Source organism: Salmo salar, chromosome 11, assembly GCF_965601325.2.
Source record: "Salmo salar chromosome 11, fSalSal1, whole genome shotgun sequence".
NCBI classification, from domain to species: domain Eukaryota; kingdom Metazoa; phylum Chordata; class Actinopteri; order Salmoniformes; family Salmonidae; genus Salmo; species Salmo salar.
The window spans coordinates 56,733,831-56,761,546 of NC_138301.1; the positions used below are offsets into that span (position 1 = coordinate 56,733,831).

Sequence of the window (27,716 nt, forward strand, 5' to 3'; positions counted from 1 at the left end):
CCACAAAACCCATTACAAAAAACACTCCTCTATATAGGACCTTCAATCAGAGGCAACCAAGAACAGCTGCCTCCAATTGAAGGTCAAACCAATAACCCTAAACATAGAACAAGAAAGACTAGACCAGAACATAGAAATATACTAACATAGAACATAACCAAAAACCCCGGAACACTCTAAACAAACACCCCTCTACATAAACACATAGCCCAACAAACCCCGAAACACTCTAAACAAACACCCCCCGCCACGTCCTGACCAAACTACAATATAACAAATAACCCCTTTACTGGTCAGAACGTGACAACATCACAGAATGTTGAATCATATAGAACCTATTTTTACAGTTGGTTTTGTAGCATAAACTGGGAATTTGATATTTTGGGCTGATATTATGATTGTTTGTTTGTTTAATATTTGCAAAGTAGTTCAAACGCTGTCAGTTCCACTTTATGATACTCTTTGAAGAGGTAGGGTTTCAGGTGCTTTCGGAATATGAGCAGGTACTCTGCTGTTCTAGATTCAGGGGGAAGCTGGTTCCACCATTGGGGTGCCAGGACAGAAGAGCTTGGAGAAGAGCTTGGACTGGGCTGAGTGGGAGCTGTCCTCCCGTAGGGGTGGGAGGACCAAGAGACCAGGAACAGAGTGCTCGGGTTGGGGTTTAGGGTTTGAGCATAGCCAGAAGGTAGGAAGGGGCAGTTCCTCTTGCTGCTCCGTAGGCAAGCACCATGGTCTTGTAGTGGATGTGAGCTTCCACTGGAAGCCAGAGGAGCGGGGTGACAACCTTGGGAAGGTTGAACACCAGGCGGGCTGCAGCGTTCTGGATAACTTGCAGGGGTTTGGTGTAGAGGTCGACCGATTATGATTTTTCACCGCCGATACCGATTATTGGAGGACCCCAAAAAAAGCCGATACCGATTAATCAGCCAATTTTTATATATACATTTGTAATAATGACAATTACATACAACAATACTGAATGAACACCTTTATTTTAACTTAATATAATACATCAATAAAATCCATTTTGTCTCAAATGCATAATTATGTACAATTCTGGCAAATTAATTACGGTCTTTGTTAGGAAGAAATTGTAACGCCCTGGCCATAGAGAGGGGTTTTTGTTCTTTATTTTCGTTAGGCCAGGGTGTTACATTGGGTGGGCGTTCTATGTGCATTTTTCTATGTTGGTTTGTCTCATTGATTTTGGCCATGTGGCTTCCAATCAGGCACAGCTGAAGTTCGTTGTTGCTGATTGGGAGTCACACATAAGGTGCATGTTTTTCCTTTGGGTTTTGTGGGTAATTGTTTCTGTTTAGTTTTGTACCTAGCAGAACTGTAGGCTGTCGTTCATTTTCGTGTTTTGTTTAAAGTGTTTCTATTAATTAAATATTGAATATGAACACTCACTCCGCTGCGTATTGGTCCACCTTTTCCGACGAGGACTTCTGTGTTTCATCTGACGACGAAGACAGCCGTTACAGAAATGGTCTTCACACAGTTCGCAACGAGCCAGGCGGCCCAAACTGCTGCATATACACTGACTCTGCTTGCACAGAACACAAGAGAGGTGACACAATTTCCCTAGTTAAAAGAAATTCATGTTAGCAGGCAATATTAACTAAATATGCAGGTTTAAAAATATATTCTTGTGTATTTAAGAAAGGCATTGATGTTTATGGTTAGGTACACATGGTGCAACGACAGTGCTTTTTTCGCAAATGCGCTTGTTAAATCATCACCCTTTTGGCGAAGTAGGCTGTGATTCGATGATGAATTAACAGGCACAGCAACGATCATACGCAACGCAGGACAAGCGAGATAAACTTGTAATATCATCAACCATGTGTAGTTAACTAGTGATTATGTTAAGATTGATTGTTTTTTATAAGATAAGTTTAATGCTAGCTTGCAACTTACCTTGGCTCCTTGCTGCATTCGCGTAACAGGTAGTCAGCCTGCCACGCAGTCTCCTCGTGGAGTGCAATGTAATTGGCCATAATTGGTGTCCAAAAATGCCGATTACCGATTGTTATGAAAACTTGAATTCGGCCCTAATTAATCAGCCATTCCGATTAATCGGTCGACCTCTAGTTTGATGGCACAAGCGGGGATCCCAGCCAACATACAGTTGCAGTAATCCAGACGTGAGATGACAAATGCCTGGATTAGGGCCTGTGCCGCTTCCTGTGTGAGGTAGGGTTGTACTCTACGGATGTTGTAGACCATGAACAAGTCACTGCTTTGATGTTTACAGAGAACGACGGGGTATTCTCCAGGGTCACGCCAAGGTGCTTTGCACTCTGGGGGGACGACACTGGAGTCCTCAATTGTGATGGAGGTCTTTGAGCGGGCAGGCCTTCCCCGGGAAGAAGAGCACCTCTTGTTGAGGTTGAGCTTGAGGTGGTAGGCCAACATCCAAGCTGAGATATCTGCCAGGCACTGGGATGACAGAAGGAGGAAAGGAGAAAAGTACTTGAGTGTCATCAGCATAGCAATGATAGGAGAGACCATGTGAGGATATGATGGAGCCCAATGACTTGGTATATAGAAAGAAAATAACCTAGAACCGAGCCCTGGGGGACACCAGTAGTGAGAGTACATGATGCAGACACAGATCCTCTCCACGTTTCCTGGTAGGAGCGGCCTGCCAGGTAGGATGTAATCCAAGAGTGTGCAGAGCCTGAGATGCCCAGCCCTGAGAGGGTGGAAAGGAGGATCTGATAGAGCCCGAGATGTCCAGCCCTGAGAGGGCGGAGAGGAGGATCTGATAGAGCCTGAGACACCCAGTCCTGAGAGGAGGATCTGATAGAGCCTGAGACGCCCAGCCCTGAGAGGGCGGAGAGGAGGATCTGATAGAGCCTGAGACACCCAGTCCTGAGAGGAGGATCTGATAGAGCCTGAGACGCCCAGCCCTGAGAGGGTGAAGAGGAGGATCTGATGGTTCACGGTGTTGAAGACAGCAGATAGATCTAGTACGATGAGAACAGAGGAGAGAGAATCAGCTTCGGCAGTGCAGAGAGCCTCCGTGACACAGAGAAGAGCAGTCTTGGTTGAGTGACCCGTCTTGAAGCCTGACTGGTTAGGGTCAAGAAGATGGTTCTAAGAGAGATAATGAGAGAGTTGATCAGAGACAACAAACTCAAGTGTTTTGGAAATAAAATAAGGGATACAGGTCTGTAGTTTTTGACCTCAGATGAGTCGAGTGTTGGTTTCTTGAGGAGGGGAGCAACTCGGGTCATTTTCAAGTCCGAGGGGACGCAGCCAGTGGTCAGGGATGAGTTGATGAGGGAAGTGAGGAATGGGAGAAGGTCTCCAGAGATGGTCTGGAGAAGGGAGAAGAGGATGGGGTTCCGCGGACAGGTTTTTGGGAGGCCAGACCTCACTAGTCTGGAGAGAGAGGGGAGAAAGAGGTCAAGGTGTAGGGTAGTTCTGTGTGAGAGAGACCAGTGGACTCAATAGGCTGAGTGAATGAGGAGCGGATGTCGACAACCTTTTTTTCAAAATGGTTGACAAAGTCGTCCGCAAAGAGGGAAGGGGAGAGGATGGAGGATTAAGGAGGGAGGAGAAGGTGGAAAATAGTTTTCTAGGGTTAGAAGGTTGAAATTTAAGATGATAGAAAGTGGCTTTAGCAGTCGATACAGAGGAAGAGAAGGTGGAGAGGAGGGAGTTTAACGATGATAGGTCCTCCGAAAGTTTAGTTTTCCTCCATTTTTGCTCAGCTGCACACAGCCCTGATCTGTAAGATCACAATGAGTCACTCAGCAGGAATGGAGGGGTGAGCCGGCCTGGGAGGAAAGGGGACAGTGTGAGTCATAGAATGCGGGAGGGGGGAGGAGAGAGAGAGAGAGAGAGAGAGACCAAAGACCTGGAAGGGGGGTTACAGAGATATTTCTAGGAGAACAGAGACCTGGAGGGGGGTTACAGTGAGATTAGTAGGAGAACAGAGACCTGGAGGGGGGTTACAGTGAGATTAGTAGGAGAACAGAGACCTGGAGGGGGGTTACAGTGAGATTAGTAGGAGAACAGAGACCTGGAGGAGGGATGCAGTGAGATTAATAGAAGAACAGAGACCTGGAGGGGGGTTACAGTGAGATTAGTAGGAGAACATCCTCTACTAAAGATGAGGTCAAGCGTATTGCCTACCTTGTGAGTGGGAGGAGAAAGGGTGAGGTCAAAAGAGGCAAGGAGGGGAAAGAGAGTTGGAAAGAAATGAATCAAAGGCAGATGTCGGTAGGTTGAAGTCGCCAAGTACAGTGAGCCATCAGCCAGAAATGAGCTTATCTAAGTGTTAAAGTCATTTAGGAACTCTCCAAGGGCACCTGGTGGGTGATAGATGACAACAATGTTAAGCTTGAGTGGACAAGTGACAGCGACAGCATGGAATTCAAATGAGGAGATAGACAGGTGAGAGACCAGATGGACAGGTGAGAGAGGGAGAAAAGAGCAAGTCTCCAGAGAAATGAGTAGTTCTGAGTCACCAGATACTCAGGGGACTGAAGGGCAGCATAGATCTGCGTTCTTGACCGCAGATTCAGGAGTTCCAAACGTTGAGTCCAAAATCAAATCAAATGTATTTATATAGCCCTTCTTACATCAGCTGATATATCAAAGTGCTGTACAGAAACCCAGCCTAAAACCCCAAACAGCAAGCAATGCAAGTGTAGAAGCACGGGGGCTAGGAAAAACTCCCTAGAAAGGCCAAAACCTAGGAAGAAACCTAGAGAGGAACCAGGCTATGAGGGGTGGCCAGTCCTCTTCTGGCTGTGCCGGGTGGAGATTATAACAGAACATGGCCAAGATGTTCAAATGTTCATAAATGACCAGCAGGGTCAAATAATAATAATCACAGTAGTTGTCGAGGGTGCAACAGGTCAGCACAAGAATTCCAATAATTCCACAAGGGTTGTGCGAACAGGAGGCTGATGGCACCTTAATTGGGGATGACAGGCTCGTGATAATAGCTGGAACGGAATCAGTGGAATGGTATCAAATACATCAAACACATTGTTTTGATTCCATTCCATTTGCTCCGTTCCAGCCATTATTATGAGCCGTCCTCTCCTCTGCAGCCTCCACTGGCGCTCAGGTTACACTAAATTAGAAGGGTTGCAGCCAAGGGGTGGGGAGCGTCTGTAAAGCCTACAGGGAGAGGAGCGAACAGGTATGGAAAACACACACGTAGTTGCCAAAGCTACAGAAAAGCAAAATGAGATCATCAGAAAATAACTAGGTATAAGATAATCAAGTGACAGAGTGGAGTGGAGCCTTCCTCTCTTTCCTTCCTCCAACAACTCCGCAGAACAACTCCCCAGAACAACTCCCCAGAACAACTCGGTAGAACAACTTGGTAGAACAACTCCGCAGAACCGTCTTTGTTTCTCCATCCTCATCTGAGATACTCCCCCTCTCCCTCCCTCCTCGTCTGAGACACTCCCCCTCCCACTCTCCATCCTCACCTGAGACACTCCCCCTCCCCCTCTCCATCCTCACCTGAGACACTCCCCCTCCCCCTCTCCATCCTCACCCCTCAGATTCAGCCTCATCTTGTTTTATCACCGTCGAACAGTGATGAGGTCACAGCTTTGTACAGGCTGGCTGGGTTTCTCCTCTTTCTCCAGTCATTCCATTTCATACAATATGACGACAGTCATCCAGTCATTTGTTAACGTATTGCTTCATATTCTTGTGATGGGCAATGTGGTTTGATTAATGTAATAAAGATCAGAATTTAAAAAAATGATATTGTCTTAAAGGTCAGAGTTTTAAAAACGACATTGTAATAAAGATCAACGTTTTTTAAAAAGTAAACTTTACAAACAGCTTGGATTTTCATTGGAGGGGTGAATAAAAGCTATGTAGGCCTATGTTGCAATCCACTGGTATGTGATAACTGCTGTTGGTTAAGACATATCCTTCTCTCTGCCAGAGGAGGACAGACAGAGATCTGAACTCTCCCTCCGAGAAGGGGGGATTGAAATGACTGTGACACACCCTGGATCTGAGAGGGGGGAGGGATATGACTGTGACACATCCTGGAGCTGAGAGGGGGGGAGGGATATGACTGTGACACACCCTGGAGCTGAAAGTAGGGGTAGTGAAACGGTTGTGACACATCCTGGAGCTGAAAGTAGGGGGAGGGATATGACTGTGACACACCCTGGAGCTGAGAGGGGGGGAGGGATATGACTGTGACACACCCTGGAGCTGAGAGGGGGGGGGGGATATGACTGTGACACACCCTGGAGCTGAAAGTAGGGGTAGTGAAACGGTTGTGACACATCCTGGAGCTGAAAGTAGGGGTAGTGAAACACATCCTGGAGTGTCTTGGAGAGCCCGGTTACCATGGAGAGATACGATATATATAATCTACCTGATTAGGAGAACTGAAACCTCTCCAGTGCCTCTCATTGGTGTAAAATGATTTCTGGTACTGTTAGTTGTACCCTTTAGGTGACCCCATATAATGTTTCCCACAGACTGAAGCTAGCTATGAGCATGGTGCTTGCAACAGCAGGATAGTGGGTTGGATTCCCAGGACCACTTGTACGTAAAATGTATGCAGCATGACCGTAAGTTGCTTTGGTTATAAGCGTCTGTTAAAACGGCATATATTATTATATTTACGCTTGACTTCAAACATAAAAATGTCCCTCTCGTGGTCCTGTAGATTTATTTCAGATCAAATGTTTATTAAAACTACGATCATGATCAATTTAGTACAGAAAGCAACTTCATATGACTTGGCTGACGAGAGTTAATGATCACCTGTGGTAGTGATAAATACGTATTGATCACCTAGTTTCACTTCAAAAGGGAGTGCTCTGCTCAGGCTGGCTCTACTGATAACACTCTACTGATAACACAAGGCATCTGGACAGGGGCCTTTCCCTGGTAATAAACCTCATGTTACGAGACAAGCACATGTCTGTTAGGGGAGAGAGTGGGCTGCCTGTGTACTGATAGGGTTTGCTTTATATTGTTTTATATTTCCACACTATGAGGTTGGAATTATACTGTGAAATTGTGAAGAAAAAAATGTTTTTGCCGTTTTAGTGTAAGAGCTGTTTGAAAAGACAGACTGACATTTTATCTTGTTTTGGTGGGAGGAAGTTTTTGCCTGCCTGGCAACATCACCAGGCGGTATAAGTTAATAGACCAATAAGAAAGAGAGTTTCAAACCTCTTTGCCAATTACAGCTAGTTTTCAGGTTACATATCCCTCCCATTAGGCTCATACAGTTAGGCCCCCCCACTCAGACCCCTCCCAGACAATCCTAGCAAATGTCTTGCTTGAGCAATTGTTCTTTGCTAAGAAGCTATTTAAAAACTTTTTTTTTAACCATTTTTATCAAATTAAATAAATTACAGTAAGGTACTTAATTGTTACCCAAATGATTTGACGTTGAGATAAAGAACCAATGCAGACGTTTTTTAAGACTTTGTGTCGTAACATCTTCCATACCTGCAATAAAAAAAGTCCAGCCCGACTACTCGACCAGCCATCCCTCAAGCAATCTGAGTCTGTGGACAAAGTTAAGCCCCAACTGTCCCTTCAACAGAATACTCACTTGAAAATATCTTGTGTGTGTGTGCATTGACCAAAGCTCTTACTTTCAATACTAACGTTGCTATAATTACAGCGCAGTAAAGACTGAGCAACAGGGTCAATGGAAGGTCTTCTCATTTCCTGAAGCACTCTGCGAATGCAATATCGGTTGGTTGTCATGGTAACCTGGCAAACAAATCATATGGAGTTACACAGAGGGATGAATCACCTGGACCAGCTGAAGGTGGGGAAGAAGGGAGGAGGAGGAGGAAGGGAGATGTGGGGAAGAAAGAAGGAGGCGGAGGAGGAAGGGAGAGGTGGGGAAGAAGGGAGGAGGAGGAGGAAGGGAGACGAAGGGAGAGGTGGAGAAGAAGGGAGGAAGAGGAGGAGGAAGGGAGAGGTGGAGAAGAAGGGAGGAGGAGGAGGAGGAAGGGAGAGGTGGGGAAGAAGGGAGGAGGAGGATGGGAGAGGTGGGGAAGAAGGGAGGAGGAGGAGGAGGAAGGGAGAGGTGGGGAAGAAAGGAGGAGGAGGAGGATGAGAGAGGTGGGGAAGAAGGGAGGAGGGAGGAGGGAGGAGGAGGAGGAAGGGAGAGGAAGGGAGAGGTGGAGAAGAAGGGAGGAGGAGGAGGAGGAGGAGGAAGGGAGAGGTGGGGAAGAAGGGAGGAGGAGGAGGAAGGGAGAGGTGGGGAAGAAGGGAGGAGGAGAAGGAGGAAGGGAGAGGTGGGGAAGAAAGGAGGAGGAGGAAGGGAGAGGTGGAGAAGAAGGGAGGAGGAGGAGGAGAAAGGGAGAGGTGGGGAAGAAGGGAGGAGGAGGAGGAATTGAGAGGTGGGGAAGAAGGGAGGAGGAGGAGGAAGGGAGAGGTGGGGAAGAAGGGAGTAGGAGGGGAGGGTGGAGATGGGGGCAGAGGAGACTGGAGGGGAGGGTGGAGAAGGGGGGAAGAGGAGACTGGAGGGGAGGGTGGAGAAGGGGGAAGAGGAGACTGGAGGGGAGGGTGGAGAAGGGGGAAGAGGAGACTGGAGGGGAGGGTGGAGAAGGGGGAAGAGGAGACTGGAGGGAGGGTGGAGAAGGGGGGAAGAGGAGACTGGAGGGGAGGGTGGAGAAGGGGGAAGAGGAGACTGGAGGAGGGGAAGAAGGTTCGCGGACAAAAAAATCACAGAAAGAAGTTCACAGGAAGAAGTGGAAAAGGTTGCCATGACTTTTTCCAGTGTAACTGTAGTAAAACAAAAGTCTGATCTCTAATGAACTGTTTACTGGACAGGGATAATGCAGCATTCATAACCAAGTGGGAGGTGGGAATTTGCCAGTTACGAATCGTAAATCAATGCCAGTTGAATGCATTCACGTGCTTTGAACTCGCTGAGAAACGTCAACCATAAACTAAAAGTACAGCTATCATGCTTGTAAACAAATTATAATGTTAAAAAAAACGTTTTATAAATAACGTTTTGTTGTTACATTTAACTACCGAAAAATGCTGTTATCCTCTTTTATCCAGGTCATTTCCTTAGTATGTGACATCAGAGGTCAGCATGTGGGAGAAGTCAGGAGTTCAGAGATAATAGGTGAGTTTCCCCACTAGAAATTACCATTTGGAGGGGCGTTCAAGTGGGGGTTTTCCCAGGCGTATGTGGTAAATAGCAACTTCCCACTTTGTTCTGAACACAGCATTACCAAGCTCAGTGTAATGTAATGGGGCTATACTGCAGAGGGCCTAGTGCTTCTGCATCCTCTGCTGGGTTAAACAGGACCACAGAATTAGAAGACCATTTTCAAGGTTTTATTGTGTAAGGTTTTAATTCACAATAAAAAATAATGTGACAGTCAGTAGCTGTATACATGTATTACAGTAATAATGTCTTGAGGATTTGTGGTACTACGGTGGCCCTTAATAAGGGCAAAGTATCTTTTAACCTGTTAGGGCTAGGGGGCAGTATTTACACGGCCGGATAAAAAACGTACCCGATTTAATCTGGTTATTACTACTGCCCAGAAACTAGAATATGCATATAATTATTGGTTATAATTTCTAAAACTGTTTGAATGGTGTCTGTGAGTATAACGGATCTCATATGGCAGGCAAAAACCTGAGAAGATTCCTTACAGGAAGTGGCCTGTCTGACAAGTTCTTGTTCTTCTTGACTCTCTTTATTGAAAACTGAGGATCTTTGCTGTAACGTGACACTTCCTACGGCTCCCATAGGCTCTCAGAACCCGGGAAAAAGCTGAATGATGTAATTCCAGCCCCTGGCTGAAAAACATTAGCGCCTTTGGTAAGTGGTCTATCAGAGGACAATGAGACTGAGGCGCGTGCACGAGGCGACCCCATGTTTTTATTTTCTCTCTCTTTGTACTAAAACACAGATTCCCGGTCGGAATATTATCGCTTTTTTACGAGAAAAATGGCATAAAAATTGATTTTAAACAGCGGTTGACATGCTTCGAAGTACGGTAATGGAATATTTAGAATTTTTTTGTCACGAAACGCATCGGGCGCGTCACCCTTCTTTACCCTTTCGGATAGTGTCTTGAACGCACGAACAAAACGCCGCTATTTGGATATAACTATGGATTATTTTGAACCAAACCAACATTTGTTATTGAAGTAGAAGTCCTGGGAGTGCATTCTGACGAAGAACAGCAAAGGTAATAACATTTTTCTTATAGTAAATCTGACTTTGGTGAGGGCTAAACTTGGTGGGTGTCTAAATAGCTAGCCCTGTGATGCCGGGCTATCTACTTAGAATATTGCAAAATGTGTTTTCACCGAAAACGCTATTTTAAAATCAGACATAGCGAGTGCATAGAGGAGTTCTGTATCTATAATTCTTAAAATGATTGTTATGTTTTTTGTGAACGTTTATCGTGAGTAATTTAGTAAATTCACCGGAAGTTTGCTAGTTCTGAACGTCGCATGCTAATGTAAAAAGCTGGTTTTTGATATAAATATGAACTTGATTGAACAAAACATGCATGTATTGTATAACATAATGTCCTAAGATTGTCATCTGATGAAAATCATCAAAGGTTAGTGCTGCATTTAGCTGTGGTTTGGGTTTATGTGACATTATATGCTAGCTTGAAAAATGGGTGTCTGATTATTTCTGGCTGGGTACTCTGCTGACATAATCTAATGTTTTGCTTTCGTTGTAAAGCCTTTTTGAAATCGGACAGTGTGGTTAGATTAACGAGAGTCTTGTCTTTAAAATGGTGTAAAATAGTCATATGTTTGAGAAATTGAAGTAATAGCATTTCTAAGGTATTTGAATAACGCGCCACGGGATTCCACTGGCTGTTACGTAGGTGGGACGAAATCGTCCCACTGGCCCTAGAGAAGTTAAATATGAATGACAAGGCACGCCATACCTGGGGTGTCTACGTTGCCTTTTGACCACAGGATTAACAGAGAAATCCACCTCTGATGTCCAGGACAAGCACATACTGTTGGAAGGCTACTGTGGATACATTCCTCCTTATTAAAGGCTACTGTGGATACATTCCTCCTTATTAAAGGCTACTGTGGATACATTCCTCCTTATTGAAGGCTACTGTGGATACATTCCTCCTTATTGAAGGCTACTGTGGATACATTCCTTCTTATTAAAGGCTTCTGTGGATACATTCCTCCTTATTAAAGGCTACTGTGGATACATTCCTCCTTATTAAAGGCTACTGTGGATACATTCCTCTTTATTAAAGGCTACTGTGGATACATTCCTCCTTATTAAAGGCTACTGTGGATACATTCCTCCTTATTAAAGGCTACTGTGGACACATTCCTCCTTTATTACAGTTTTTCTCGATTGTTTACACACATTTTCTGAAAGTATGCCTCATATTCTCAGAACTCTACACACAAATCAGAAAACACACACACAATGGGCAAAACCCCTCAATTCTCCAGCAAAATGAAACCTTACATTCAAAACAATGTTATTTCTTATCAAAATGGTATTTTGTTTTCAAATGACACACACAAACCATCATATGAATAGACATTTATAAGAACCAGTTGAACACTGATGTGCTCAATGTAAAACACTATGATGAATGGAAAACACTTCTTCTCCATTCATCATAATGACTTAGGCCTTTTTTTGGTTCAGTGTTGCCATTACTACAGACAGTACATACATAAGTGTGTTGTAAAATATTTGAGAATATTGTTTTTATACTCAGAACACACAAATACACGGTAAGAAATATATTTTATTTTTCCCACAAAAAAAATTTACACAGTGTACATCCCATTCCCAACCAACACAAAGTTGCACATACAGTGGTCTACATACAAAACAGAAGAATTTAATGTATACAGTTACAGTAAAAAAAAACTTTAAAAAACTATGCTGCATCCTCTCTTCTGTTGCGGTCTGGCCACAGCACCTCATCCACATCACAAGCAATGTTTTCCCTGGCCAAGCAGCAGGGGAAATATCGCCTAGCATGGCGATTCCAGCCATGAAAAGCATCAGCTGCTATATCTCCACATGCGTCTTCCATAGCTTGGAGAAGAGGTTTGTGGAGTTCGGTCATACACTTTCCATCTCCAGGCAGAAAAAAATTCCTCAATAGGATTGAGGAATGGAGAATATGGAGGGAGATACACAACTAAAAAGCGTGGGTGGGCAGTGAACCAGTTACGAACCAGAGCAGCCCTGTGGAAACTTACGTTGTCCCAAATGACAACGTACCTGAGCTGCTCTGGGCCATCTACCTGATCTGGCGGAATGAGTGTGTTGTGTAGGGTGTCCAGGAATGTGATCAGATGGGCGGTGTTGTAGGGGCCAAGGGTAGCATGGTGATGGATGACGCCGTGGTGGGTAATCGCTGCACACATTGTGATGTTCCCTCCGCGCTGGCCAGGGACTTGAACAATGGCACACTGGCCGATGATATTCCTTCCCCTCTTTCGTCTTTTTGTGAGGTTGAATCCAACCTCATCAATGAAGATGAACTGGTGCTCCACTGCAGCCACCTCTAGCTCAAGGACTCTCTGAAACCCACATGACAATATCAGAAATAGACATGGAGTGGTCACTATTGTGAAGCACAATCATTATGATTACAATACTGAAATATGTATAATTAAACAGTGTTGAGAGTATGCATCAATTGTGGGATTATATAGGACTCACTTGCACATAGTTATATCGCAATTCTTTAACTTTCTGAATTGCGTTCAAATGGCACCCTGTAGACCTGCTTCATCCTGAGATTATTTCTGCGCAAGACATGGTCCAGTGTTGATAAGCTTACCCTATCAATATTTTGAAATATCTCATTGTTTTCTATTATTTTTCTTTGTATTTGCCGTAATGTTATGGCGTTATTTTCTAGGACCATGTTGATGATTTCAGTTTCCTGTTCAGGAGACAGAACCCGTTCCCGACCACCTTGTGTTGGTAATCTTTCAGTTCTGCCAAACAAATAGTAAAATACTGTAAATACAAAGTAGGAATACATTTCCCAAATACTTGAAACATACTTTATTTTTACAGTCCTACAGAACAGTCCACAGGCAATACTGTACTACTGTACTCATTGAGTACTGTATTGATATGCAGTACTGCAATTTTCTAGTGAGAGTAGATTTCTTACCTATTCTAATTTCGGAATGTCCGGATGATGGATGCTACAGTGTACCTGCTCAAATTTGGCTGTACTCTTTGCCCAGCCTCCCTCATTGTTAGACCATGGTTGACCACATGATAAACCAAAGTGGCTCGGATCTCATCAGAGATTACGGTCCTTGGCCTTCCTCGTCCTCGTCCTCGTCCTTGTCCTCCCCGTCCTCCTCCTCTTACTCTCACTCCTCTGGCTCTGCCTCTGTTTCCAATGTTGGCATCCATTGCTCCAAAACAGAAGAGCTCACCTGTTGCCCTTTTATTCTAAAGCTCTGATTGCTAAATGTAAAACTGTGTGACGGGTGTTTGCCCATGTGATGAGTCAGTGTGCATATATGAATGGCAGTGTGTTCATTGTGAAAACAAGAGATTTTCTGCATGAAAATTGTGCCAAATGCAAAGAATTGTGTGTAGTGTTTTGAAAAAGTGTGTTTTAGAACTGCAATTTGAGTGTAAAGCAGGAATTGTCCTTGTAGCTTAGCAGAATTGGTTCAGGGGGTTGGTGCATGAGTTACATGTTGTGGTCATTGTGTCTCAAGTACCAGTATTTGTGTGTAAACAATTGAGAAAAACTGTAAAGGCTACTGTGGATACATTCCTCCTTATTAAAGGCTACTGTGGACACATTCCTCCTTTATTAAAGGCTACTGTGGATACATTCCTCCTTATTAAAGCGAGAACAAGAATACCAAAGTAACAATCAGTAGGCTACATTCCAATAGGGCACATTCATTTGTGTAAAATGTTGTTAAAATACATTGTTTAGGCCTCCTGAGTGGTGCCCGTGGCGGACCGGGCGCATGCACACTAACACGGTCATCAGTTGTACGGTGTTTCCTCCGACACATTGGTGCGGTAGGCTTCCGGGTTAAGTGAGCAGTGTGTCAAGAAGCAGTCCTCCTTGGCAGGGTCGTGTTTCGGAGGACGCAAGGGCTCTCGAACCTTCACCTCTCCCGAGTTCGTACAGTGGAGTTGCAGCGATGGGACAAGACTGTAACTACCAATTGGATATCACGAAATTGAGGAGAAAAAGGGGTAATTTTTTTTTTTATATACCGTAATTTCCGGACTATTGAGCGCACCTGAATAAAAGCCGCACCCACTGAATTTTAAAAAAAGTATTATTTTGAACATAAATAAGCCACACATGTCTATAAGCCGCAGGTGCCTACCGGTACATTGAAACAAAGAACTTTACACAGGCTTTAACGCAACACAGCTTGTAACAAAAATAAATAGGCTTTAACGAAACACGGCTTGTAACAAAATAAATAGGCTTTAACGAAACATGGCTTGTAACAAAAAATAAATAGGCTTTAACGAAACACGGCTTGTAACAAAAAATTAAGAATTAGCAGCAAACAGTAGCCTACCAAGAAAGTCATTGGTCACTATCTTCCTCCTCCTGTGCACTGAAACCACTGAACCACTGAACCACTCGGCGTTGAATAGCCTCAGAATTGCTTCATCCGATATTGGATCGTTTTCATTGTCACTCTCGTCACTTTCATCCCGAGGCAAATCCCCCGCTGAGCCCTCTTCAACACACAGCAGTCCAGCCTTTCGAAACCCGTTGATGATAGTGGATTTTTTGACAATGCTCCACGCTGTCAGGACCCATTTTTAAAATCCATATATTAGCCGCGTCATTGTTTAAGCCGCGAGGTTCAAAGCCTGGGAAAAAAGTTGCGGCTTATAGTCCGGAAATTACGGTAACTGTTAACTGATGCTCCAAATGTGTTGAGTCTTGAACGTGTTAACTTAGCCAAATTAGTATAACATGGACATAGTATCTGTCTAACTAACTATATATCACTGTATAACAAATTATAAATAATACATCAAATAATAATATAGTAACATATACTTTATATACACTATATATTGAACAAAATAACGACAGGAAATGGATGATTGCTAGCTTTTCTCTAAGCTGCCATTTTAATTCTGGGACAACCACACATTACACACACCGAGAACTGATGTGTCCAATGCACTTTTAATAAAAAGTCATAATATTAAAACGATACAGGTTTGTTTTCTTAAGTGCAATATAACAATATTCATCATATTAGAATGAAAAGTATTTAAAAAGACAACTTTACATTTATTATTTTTCTTTTACAGTTTTGTATTTACAAAAAAATAAAAAATCCCCCAAAATACTTACATGATATATATTCATGACTCAGAAAAAGAAACAGAGCAGGATTAAAAATAAAAATGTCTGTATGTCATTATCTTAAAGATCAGTAGCATAATACGTACCATCAAAACATAAACCCCCCCACTGTGCTGTAGATGGTTCTCCAGTTAAAAATAACTTTTTTAATTTTTTTTTACATCTTTTTAATTTAATTAACAAAGGTTATGTTCTATGTTCCTTTCTCCATCAAACACGAGAAGACTCGTTATTGTAAAGGAACTAAAACACACATGTAATCCATCTTAGAAAAAAAACAACAACATTGAAATAGATTGACTATTATTTTAAACCATACAGCCCTGGCTAGACAACACAGTCATTAAATAACAATGAACAGCCAGAGTGAACTGATATGATGTCATAGCAGTATTTTGAAGATGGTAATTGAGTATTCAGTCTGAATGGTTATAAAATCTTTTTTTTTTTTTTTTGTATAGGAAACTATGGCCTCTCCAGACTCAATAGCAGTACTGAATTTAATGAACCGTTTTCAAAGCCCACATTCCAGTACATACTGTAGAGGCTGTAGAACAGGAAGTGCATCACTCATAATGTAATAGCTCAATACTTATTTTCCTGATTATTTTTTGAGCAATGAGACTCATCTTGCGATGCTCTTTCTATGAGACCATAGAGTTCTAATATTCCTGACATGTCATTGTGATTGATATAAACAAGCCATGTTGGTCAGGTCTGATGAGTTATAGACAGTCAGTCCAGTAACCAGCCATGTTGGTCAGGTCTGATGAGTTATAGATACAGTCAGTCCAGTAACCAGCCATGTTGGTCAGGTCTGATGAGTTATAGATAGTCAGTCCAGTAACCAGCCATGTTGGTCAGGTCTGATGAGTTATAGATACAATCAGTCCAGTAACCAGCCATGTTGGTCAGGTCTGATGAGTTATAAATACAGTCAGTCCAGTAACCAGCCATGTTGGTCAGGTCTGATGAGTTATAGACAGTCAGTCCAGTAACCAGCCATGTTGGTCAGGTCTGATGAGTTATAGACAGTCAGTCCAGTAACCAGCCATGTTGGTCAGGTCTGATGAGTTATAGATACAGTCAGTCCAGTAACCAGCCATGTTGGTCAGGTCTGATGAGTTATAGATAGTCAGTCCAGTAACCAGCCATGTTGGTCAGGTCTGATGAGTTATAGATAGTCAGTCCAGTAACCAGCCATGTTGGTCAGGTCTGATGAGTTATAGACAGTCAGTCCAGTAACCAGCCATGTTGGTCAGGTCTGATGAGTTATAGACAGTCAGTCCAGTAACCAGCCATGTTGGTCAGGTCTGATGAGTTATAGACAGTCAGTCCAGTAACCAGCCATGTTGGTCAGGTCTGATGAGTTATAGACAGTCAGGCCAGTAACCAGCCATGTTGGTCAGGTCTGATGAGTTTTAGACAGTCAGTCCAGTAACCAGCCATGTTGGTCAGATCTTATGAGTTATAGACAGTCAGTCCAGTAACCAGCCATGTTGGTCAGGTCTGATGAGTTATAGATACAGTCAGTCCAGTAACCATCCATGTTGGTCAGGTCTGATGAGTTATAGATACAGTCAGTCCAGTAACCAGCCATGTTGGTCAGGTCTGATGAGTTATAGACAGTCAGTCCAGTAACCAGCCATGTTGGTCAGGTCTGATGAGTTATTGACAGTCAGTCCAGTAACCAGCCATGTTGGTCAGCTCTGATGAGTTATAGACAGTCAGTCCAGTAACCAGCCATATTGGTCAGGTCTGATGAGTTATAGATACAGTCAGTCCAGTAACCAGCCATGTTGGTCAGGTCTGATGAGTTATAGATACAGTCAGTCCAGTAACCAGCCATGTTGGTCAGGTCTGATGAGTTATAGACAGTCAGTCCAGTAACCAGCCATGTTGGTCAGGTCTAATGAGTTATAGATACAGTCAGTCCAGTAACCAGCCATGTTGGTTAGGTCTGATGAGTTATAGACAGTCAGTCCAGTAACCAGCCATGTTGGTCAGGTCTGATGAGTTATAAATACAGTCAGTCCAGTAACCAGCCATGTTGGTCAGGTCTGATGAGTTATAGATACAGTCAGTCCAGTAACCAGCCATGTTGGTCAGGTCTGATGAGTTATAGATACAGTCAGTCCAGTAACCAGCCATGTTGGTCAGGTCTGATGAGTTATAGATACAGTCAGTCCAGTAACCAGCCATGTTGGTCAGGTCTGATGAGTTATAGACAGTCAGTCCAGTAACCAGCCATGTTGGTCAGGTCTGATGAGTTATAGATACAATCAGTCCAGTAACCAGCCATGTTGGTCAGGTCTGATGAGTTATAGATACAATCAGTCCAGTAACCAGCCATGTTGGTCAGGTCTGATGAGTTATAAATACAGTCAGTCCAGTAACCAGCCATGTTGGTCAGGTCTGATGAGTTATAGACAGTCAGTCCAGTAACCAGCCATGTTGGTCAGGTCTGATGAGGTATAGACAGTCAGTCCAGTAACCAGCCATGTTGGTCAGGTCTGATGAGTTATAAATACAGTCAGTCCAGTAACCAGCCATGTTGGTCAGGTCTGATGAGTTATAGACAGTCTGTCCAGTAACCAGCCATGTTGGTCAGGTCTGATGAGTTATAGACAGTCAGTCCAGTAACCAGCCATGTTGGTCAGGTCTGATGAGTTTTAGACAGTCAGTCCAGTAACCAGCCATGTTGGTCAGGTCTGATGAGTTATAGATACAGTCAGTCCAGTAACCAGCCATGTTGGTCAGGTCTGATGAGTTATAGATACAGTCAGTCCAGTAACCAGCCATGTTGGTCAGGTCTGATGAGTTATAGATAGTCAGTCCAGTAACCAGCCATGTTGGTCAGGTCTGATGAGTTATAGATAGTCAGTCCAGTAACCAGCCATGTTGGTCAGGTCTGATGAGTTATAGACAGTCAGTCCAGTAACCAGCCATGTTGGTCAGGTCTGATGAGTTATAGACAGTCAGTCCAGTAACCAGCCATGTTGGTCAGGTCTGATGAGTTATAGACAGTCAGTCCAGTAACCAGCCATGTTGGTCAGGTCTGATGAGTTTTAGACAGTCAGTCCATTAACCAGCCATGTTGGTCAGATCTGATGAGTTATAGACAGTCAGTCCAGTAACCAGCCATGTTGGTCAGGTCTGATGAGTTATAGATACGGTCAGTCCAGTAACCAGCCATGTTGGTCAGGTCTGATGAGTTATAGATACAGTCAGTCCAGTAACCATCCATGTTGGTCAGGTCTGATGAGTTATAGATACAGTCAGTCCAGTAACCAGCCATGTTGGTCAGGTCTGATGAGTTATAGACAGTCAGTCCAGTAACCAGCCATGTTGGTCAGGTCTGATGAGTTATTGACAGTCAGTCCAGTAACCAGCCATGTTGGTCAGGTCTGATGAGTTATAGATACAGTCAGTCCAGTAACCAGCCATGTTGGTCAGATCTGATGAGTTATAGACAGTCAGTCCAGTAACCAGCCATGTTGGTCAGGTCTGATGAGTTATAGACAGTCAGTCCAGTAACCAGCCATGTTGGTCAGGTCTGATGAGTTATAGATACAGTCAGTCCAGTAACCAGCCATGTTGGTCAGGTCTGATGAGTTATAGATACAGTCAGTCCAGTAACCAGCCATGTTGGTCAGGTCTGATGAGTTATAGATACAGTCAGTCCAGTAACCAGCCATGTTGGTCAGGTCTGATGAGTTATAGACAGTTAGTCCAGTAACCAGCCATGTTGCTCAGGTCTGATGAGTTATAGACAGTCAGTCCAGTAACCAGCCATGTTGGTCAGGTCTGATGAGTTATAGACAGTCAGTCCAGTAACCAGCCATGTTGGTCAGGTCTGATGAGTTATAGATACAGTCAGTCCAGTAACCAGCCATGTTGGTCAGGTCTGATGAGTTATTGATACAGTCAGTCCAGTAACCAGCCATGTTGGTCAGGTCTGATGAGTTATAGATACAGTCAGTCCAGTAACCAGCCATGTTGGTCAGGTCTGATGAGTTATAGATACAGTCAGTCCAGTAACCAGCCATGTTGGTCAGCTCTGATGAGTTATAGACAGTCAGTCCAGTAACCAGCCATGTTGGTCAGGAAGATGAGTTATAGACAGTCAGTCCAGTAACCAGCCATGTTGGTCAGGTCTGATGAGTTATAGATACAGTCAGTCCAGTAACCAGCCATGTTGGTCAGGTCTGATGAGTTATAGATACAGTCAGTCCAGTAACCAGCCATGTTGGTCAGGTCTGATGAGTTATAGACAGTCAGTCCAGTACTTCAGCTCCAACCAAATGGCTTTCACAATAACGTCTTTACACAGGTTTAAATAAAAATAATAATACATTTCAACAAACACGTTTTTTTTAAGACTAGAAACTCCGTGGTTCAGTACTCTGTATAAAACAGTTTCATCCCCTAACAACGTGACATTTACAAATGAAATAAATACAGTCCCAACCAGCCAAGGCTGACACACTGATACAGGTACCAGCCGGGAATAATAATCACTTAGTCTTAACATCTACAACCCGTTGGTACTCTATGGAAACAACATGGTGGCTTAGTCTAGAACGGTCTAGAACCCAAGGGTCTGCTCACTGAAGGAACCTAGCATCACACGCCTGAAGAACAACTAAAATAATCTCACGTTCTACTTATCTACCCAATGAAAATTTAAATGGAAGCAAGTCTCCCCACAGTAATGTTCCAACATCTAGACAGAATCTATAGCAGTATGTTGTATAGACAGAATCTATAGCAGTATGTTGTATAGACAGAATCTATAGCAGTATGTTGTATAGACAGAATCTATAGCAGTATGTTGTATAGACAGAATCTATAAGCAGTATGTTGTATAGACAGAATCTATAGCAGTATGTTGTATAGACAGAATCTATAGCAGTATGTTGTATAGACAGAATCTATAGCAGTATGTTGTATAGACAGAATCTATAGCAGTATGTTGTATAGACAGAATCTATAGCAGTATGTTGTATAGACAGAATCTATAGCAGTATGTTGTATAGACAGAATCTATGAGCAGTATGTTGTATAGACAGAATCTATAGCAGTATGTTGTATAGACAGAATCTATAAGCAGTATGTTGCTCTCACTTGGTCTGTATAGACAGAATCTATAAGCAGTATGTTGTATAGACAGAATCTATAGGTAATTCCATCCGGTGAGTTTAAGCAGAAGCAGAGAACAGAACTAGTCATACATGAAGGTGAAACAATAAAACACAGAATTCAGAATATAGAAGAGAACAAAAAAAATAAAAGTCAAGTGTGATACATTAGAATTTATCGACATGCAATATTTGAGACCATACACAAGATAAAAAAAAATCCAACATTGATATCATTACTGCTTGACATTCGGTTATGGCTGAAGTTACTTTCATTTAGTTTTGAGACTTGCAGTTTGACTGCAGTGCTTTGGAGAGTCTACTGTCATGCTAGAGATGTGGTGAGATGGACTGAGTGTGAAAATGGCAGAAAGGAGGAGAAGAAAACAAGGGAGGAAAACCTCTCCGACTGACCACGGTATCCTTCACTAATGAAACCTCTCCGACTGACCACGGTATCCTTCACTAATGAAACCTCTCTGACTGACCACGGTATCCTTCACTAATAAAACCTCTCCGACTGACCACGGTATCCTTCACTAATGAAACCTCTCTGACTGACCACGGTATCCTTCACTAATAAAACCTCTCCGACTGACCACGGTATCATTCACTAATAAAACGGTATCCTTCACTAATAAAACCTCTCCAACTGACCACGGTATCCTTCACTAATGAAACCTCTCTGACTGACCACGGTATCCTTCACTAATGAAAAACCTCTCCGACTGACCATGGTATCCTTCACTAATAAAACCTCTCCAACTGACCACGGTATCCTTCACTAATGAAACCTCTCTGACTGACCATGGTATCCTTCACTAATAAAACCTCTCTGACTGACCACGGTATCCTTCACTAATAAAACCTCTCTGACTGACCACGGTATCCTTCACTAATAAAACCTCTCCAACTGACCACGGTATCCTTCACTAATGAAACCTCTCCGACTGACCACGGTATCCTTCACTAATAAAATCTCTCCGACTGACCACGGTATCCTTCACTAATAAAATCTCTCCGACTGACCACGGTATCCTTCACTAACAAAACCTCTCCAACTGACCACGGTATCCTTCACTAATAAAATCTCTCCGACTGACCACGGTATCCTTCACTAATAAAATCTCTCCGACTGACCACGGTATCCTTCACTAATAAAATCTCTCCGACTGACCACGGTATCCTTCACTAACAAAACCTCTCCAACTGACCACGGTATCCTTCACTAATAAAACCTCTCCAACTGACCACGGTATCTTTCACTAATAAAACCTCTCCGACTGACCACGGTATCCTTCACTAATAAAACCTCTCCAACTGACCATGGTATCCTTCACTAATAAAACCTCTCTGACTGACCACGGTATCCTTCACTAATAAAACCTCTCTGACTGACCACGGTATCCTTCACTAATAAAACCTCTCCAACTGACCACGGTATCCTTCACTAATGAAATTCTCTCTGACTGACCACGGTATCCTTCACTAATGAAACCTCTCCAACTGACCACGGTATCCTTCACTAATAAAACCTCTCCAACTGACCACGGTATCCTTCACTAATAAAACCTCTCTGACTGACCACGGTATCCTTCACTAATAAAACCTCTCCAACTGACCACGGTATCCTTCACTAATGAAACCTCTCCAACTGACCACGGTATCCTTCACTAATAAAACCTCTCTGACTGACCACGGTATCCTTCACTAATAAAACCTCTCCAACTCTTATCGCTGTGTTGGACAGACCCCATGATGAAAGCCTCTGTATATGGCACATAGAACATGATTTGACCACAATTCTGCCAGGAGATGGTGAAAAACCCCCCCGAACATTTCATCTGATGAACACTACTCTCTTTCTTCAGTAACATGTCTCTGTTCTCTTGCTGAGGCTCTATCTAAATGACAAGACTTGATTCACTGACACCATATTACCTCTCTTCATTGATTGAAATAAACCTCAGTTAGGTGAGGATGTGATACAGGCCACCATCTTCTACCCCTCCATACATACTGGTAAAGGTTAAGACAATAGGTAACAAACCAAAGGAAGGATGGAATTTGGTTCTGACAGACACGACCATTAAAATAGACATTACTTGTTGCTATACTTTCTGTAGTCAATAGATGGCGCTACTAGATTGAACAACTTGAATCTATTTTCCCAGCTCAGGCGTCAGTTAAGGGTTCAGTCTGAACATTGACAGTCTCTTTAATGGAGGGACCAACAGGTCCTCCCTAACAGTAAAAAGTATTTTTATCAGGCGCTGTTATTAAATCTCAGTTGCCATCTCAACGACCCGTGTCACAACTCACGGTGCTCTTCATAGAAAAGGGAGACAGCTTTTTGAGACTTCAAAGTATTTCCTTTCAAGTGGTATCAATAATATGCATATCCTTACTTCAGGTCCAGAGCTACAGCCAGTTAGATTTGGCTACGTCATTTTAGGACATTTTTTAATTTATTTTTTAAGTGTCAGATCCTTAAGAAGTTAATAGATTTTTTTGAGACGCTGAGAGTTGTGTGTTACATCAGGGCCTTGTCCCTCGCTGGGCTGTGTGTTACATCAGGGCCTTGTCCCTCGCTGGGCTGTGTGTTACATCAGGGCCTTGTCCCTCGCTGGGCTGTGTGTTACATCAGGGCCTTGTCCCTCGCTGGGCTGTGTGTTACATCAGGGCCTTGTCCCTCGCTGGGCTGTGTGTTACATCAGGGCCTTGTCCCTCGTTGGGCTGTGTGTTACATCAGAGCCTTGTCCCTCGCTGGGCTGTGTGTTACATCAGGGCCTTGTCCCTCGCTGGGCTGTGTGTTACATCAGGGCCTTGTCCCTCGCTGGGCTGTGTGTTACATCAGAGCCTTGTCCCTCGCTGGGCTGTGTGTTACATCAGAGCCTTGTCCCTCGCTGGGCTGTGTGTTACATCAGAGCCTTGTCCCTCGCTGGGCTGTGTGTTACATCAGAGCCTTCCCCCTCGCTGGGCATAACACCTGGAACATGGCATTAACAACACAGGTCAGAGAGAAACAACAGGGGAATCTTGTCTATTCATGGCTTCAGTCTTTCATGTTCAACACACGTGTGTGTGTGTGTGTGTGTGTGTGTGTGTGTGTGTGTGTGTGTGTGTGTGTGTGTGTGTGTGTGCGTGTGCGTGTGCGTGTGTCTCCATGACAGATCGTGCTCTTCGCCCCAACAGAGGATTAAAAGAGCGTAAGGTGAGCTGAGCTCCATGACTGTGTTTCAGGGTGTCTCTCAGATCTGTCATCTATCTACTGTGGTGTAGCCCCTCTCAGTCAATACAAAGACCCACGCTGACTAGACAACTAACTTCCTGTTTCACCACAGCACAGTGGCCAAGGTAGAACGGTGGGAGGGCATTGGTGACGATCACGGGAGGTAGACCAATCAAATCACAGGAAATGCAGATGATTTCAGAAGAGTAGATAAACATAGTGCTATCATATGACAATAAGGAAGTGAAATGTTTTGATAGAAGATTGTGATGGTGGAAATGGACTATTGATTCTTTAATGGATCACAGTATTGCATTAACTCAGAGACAGGTGTGGACATCACACGATTCATTCATTAACTCAGAGACAGGTGTGGACAACACACAATTCATTCATTAACTCAGAGACAGGTGTGGACATCACACAATTCATTAATTAACTCAGAGACAGGTGTGGACATCACACGATTCATTCCTTACCTCAGAGACAGGTGTGGACAACACACAATTCATTCATTAACTCAGAGACAGGTGTGGACATCACACGATTCATTCATTAACTCAGAGACAGGTGTGGACAATACACAATTCATTCATTAACTCAGAGACAGGCGTGGACATCACACAATTCATTCATTAACTCAGAGACAGGTGTGGACATCACACAATTCATTAATTAACTCAGAGACAGGTGTGGACAACACACAATTCATTCATTAACTTAGAGACAGGTGTGGACAATACACTATTCATTCATTAACTCAGAGACAGGCGTCAGTTAAAGTGGCTCGTCAATTGGAACACATGGGAGAGATACAAGCTATAACACAAATAGATTGTAAAACATTGATTCATTTCTCAATATAGTATGTACTTATTATCAGCATAGTAATACCCTGTAGGACATTGGAAAGAGGTGGAATAGACACCTTGATCTGCATCCCAAACGGCACCCTATTCCCTAAATGAGGGCACTACTTTTAACCAGATCCTCTTATTACACGTAGTGCACTGCGTATGGGAGTAGGGTGCACTTTGGGACATAACCCTGTTATTGTCGTGGTGGTGACTTCCACTCTTCTTCCTGTTGTGAAGGTTTAATAGCAGATGGCTTTGAAGGTGATGTTTACTGAAAGGGTGTAGAACTCCACACCACTTCCCCATCACACCGTTGTCTATAGGTAAGTGTTGTGGCTGAATATGCTGTCCATCACACCGTTGTCTATAGGTAAGTGTTGTGGCTGAATCTGCTGTCCATCACACCGTTGTCTATAGGTAAGTGTTGTGGCTGAATCCGCTCCCCATCACACCGTTGTCTATAGGTAAGTGTTGTGGCTGAATCCGCTCCCCATCACACCGTTGTCTATAGGTAAGTGTTGTGGCTGAATCCGCTGTCCATCACACCGTTGTCTATAGGTAAGTGTTGTGGCTGAATCCGCTCCCCATCACACTGTTGTCCATAGGTAAGTGTTGTGGCTGTATCTGCTGTCCATCACATCGTTGTCTATAGGTAAGTGTTGTGGCTGTATCTGCTGTCCATCACACCGTTGTCTATAGGTAAGTGTTGTGGCTGAATCCGCTGTCCATCACACCGTTGTCCATAGGTAAGTGTTGTGGCTGAATCCGCTCCCCATCACACTGTTGTCCATAGGTAAGTGTTGTGGCTGAATCCGCTGTCCATCACACCGTTGTCCATAGGTAAGTGTTGTGGCTGTATGTGCTGTCCATCACACTGTTGTCCATAGGTAAGTGTTGTGGCTGAATCCGCTGTCCATCACACCGTTGTCCATAGGTAAGTGTTGTGGCTGAATCCGCTGTCCATCACACCGTTGTCCATAGGTAAGTGTTGTGGCTGTATCTGCTGTCCATCACACCGTTGTCTATAGGTAAGTGTTGTGACTGAATCCGCTGTCCATCACACCGTTGTCTATAGGTAAGTGTTGTGGCTGTATCTGCTGTCCATCACACCGTTGTCTATAGGTAAGTGTTGTGGCTGTATCTGCTGTCCATCACACCGTTGTCTATAGGTAAGTGTTGTGGCTGTATCTGCTGTCCATCACACCGTTGTCTATAGGTAAGTGTTGTGGCTGTATCTGCTGTCCATCACACCGTTGTCTATAGGTAAGTGTTGTGGCTGTATCTGCTGTCCATCACACCGTTGTCTATAGGTAAGTGTTGTGGCTGTATCTGCTGTCCATCACACCGTTGTCTATAGGTAAGTGTTGTGACTGTATCTGCTGTCCATCACACCGTTGTCTATAGGTAAGTGTTGTGGCTGTATCTGCTGTCCATCACACCGTTGTCTATAGGTAAGTGTTGTGGCTGTATCTGCTGTCCATCACACCGTTGTCTATAGGTAAGTGTTGTGGCTGTATCTGCTGTCCATCACACCGTTGTCTATAGGTAAGTGTTGTGGCTGTATCTGCTGTCCATCACACCGTTGTCTATAGGTAAGTGTTGTGACTAAATCCGCTCACCCTGTCCCAATAGGTTTGTTGTTGTGAGAGGAAAGGCTGTTGGTTTTCTAAGTGCTTGAATGTTTTTTTCCCCCCAGAAACATCCCAACTCATCATCCAGGAGGACACAGAGGAGAAGACAGACGGACATGAACAGAGAAACGTCATCTGTCTGTCCAGGTAAAAGCAGGTTAGGACCAGGACCAAGGCACTCTCTGAGTGTCTCTCATTCCACGTGTCTCTCTGTCTCTCAAAGATCAACACTGGCTCCATGAAGTAAACTACAGTACAGGGCAGATACAGTACGGTAGTATACCGACGGGTCCTTGGCTAGCCGTCTATGGACATGGAACCCTGTTCAAAGTCTGAGCCAAACAGCTCCTTGTATAGTGGAGGGAAGTGGGCTTGGACAATGTCTGGGTAGGTTGCTCTGAAGGCCGTCAGCTTCTCTGTATGCCGGCTGACTAACGCCCGCAGGGTCGACACTTTGCATATCAACTGGGGAGGGAGAGAGACAGAGACAGAGAGAGAGAGACAGAGAGAGAGACAGAGAGAGAGACAGAGAGAGAGAGAGAGAGAGACAGAGAGAGAGAGACAGAGAGAGAGACAGAGAGAGAGAGAGAGAGAGAGAGAGACAGAGAGACAGAGTGAGAGACAGGTTATTGAGATTTAGGACCACTAGGTCACATTCTGACAGACAGACAGGACTCTTTCCCTAAGACCAGGGCGCTGTCTGAGTGTTCCATCAGGAGTGATACTTATGTCATAGTGGTGATGGAACTGAAATCCTGCTGTGAAATCCCAATGCCTGTTCAGTTCAAAATGAGATTTCATCAAGTAGAGTATAGCGAGAGCACTATCAATGTAACAACGCATGAACACAGTCCATACAAACAAAGGTTCATTGCCACTAGCTACTGTGTAGCAGTACAGTGTAAAGCAGGGTTGGGCTCAATTTCATTTTCAATTCAGAAAAGGGAATATCCAATTCTCTTCAATTAGGAAAATGTGGAATTGGAATTTGGTTTACTTTCTGTATTGACTGGAATTGAAATGGAATTGACCCCAAATCCTGGTGTATAGCAATTGCATATATTGTATGTACGTGTGGGTGGGTGTTACACCTTGGTGAGAACCACGTCCTCTCTGCCGTTCTTCTGAAGGACATGTTGTAAAGCCAGCTGGATCTTCTGTTGAAGCTTCTCCACCTTCACCTTCTCCTGAAGCCAAGTCCGATCTACACACACCGTTAGTTAACGATGCAACATTGGATAATAATTACCCAGAGGTGCTCTAGGACCGACACAGGAAATGCTGTGTGTTATGTGATTGGAGATATGTGCTTGCACCTTGCATAGTGAACGTGACAGCATCATGCCTACCTGCAGACATCAGGACGTACGCTGAGAACAGAGCGATCTCCTCCTCAGAGAGATGGATGACAGACATACTCTTCCCAAACTCAAAGACCAGGCGAATCAGATCGTCACAACCTGTCAGACACACACAGAGAGAGAGACAGGAGGAAGTTATGT

General features: G+C 43.9%; 1 protein-coding gene across 2 annotated transcripts in view; it reads right to left on the minus strand.

Moving 5' to 3' along the window:
* Nucleotides 1-23,990: 23,990 nt before the first annotated feature.
* LOC106588010 (nuclear receptor ROR-alpha A) overlaps nt 23,991-27,716 on the minus strand; it is a 109,469-nt gene continuing 105,743 nt past the window's right edge. For both annotated transcript variants that reach the window (XM_045689753.2, XM_045689752.2), the window contains exons 8-10: nt 27,564-27,674; nt 27,306-27,418; nt 23,991-26,679 (exon numbers count right to left, since the gene is read on the minus strand). In XM_045689753.2, the coding sequence (XP_045545709.1) occupies nt 26,512-26,679; nt 27,306-27,418; nt 27,564-27,674 (392 nt within the window). In that variant the 3' untranslated portion in view covers nt 23,991-26,511. The remainder of the gene's footprint in view (nt 26,680-27,305; nt 27,419-27,563; nt 27,675-27,716) is intronic.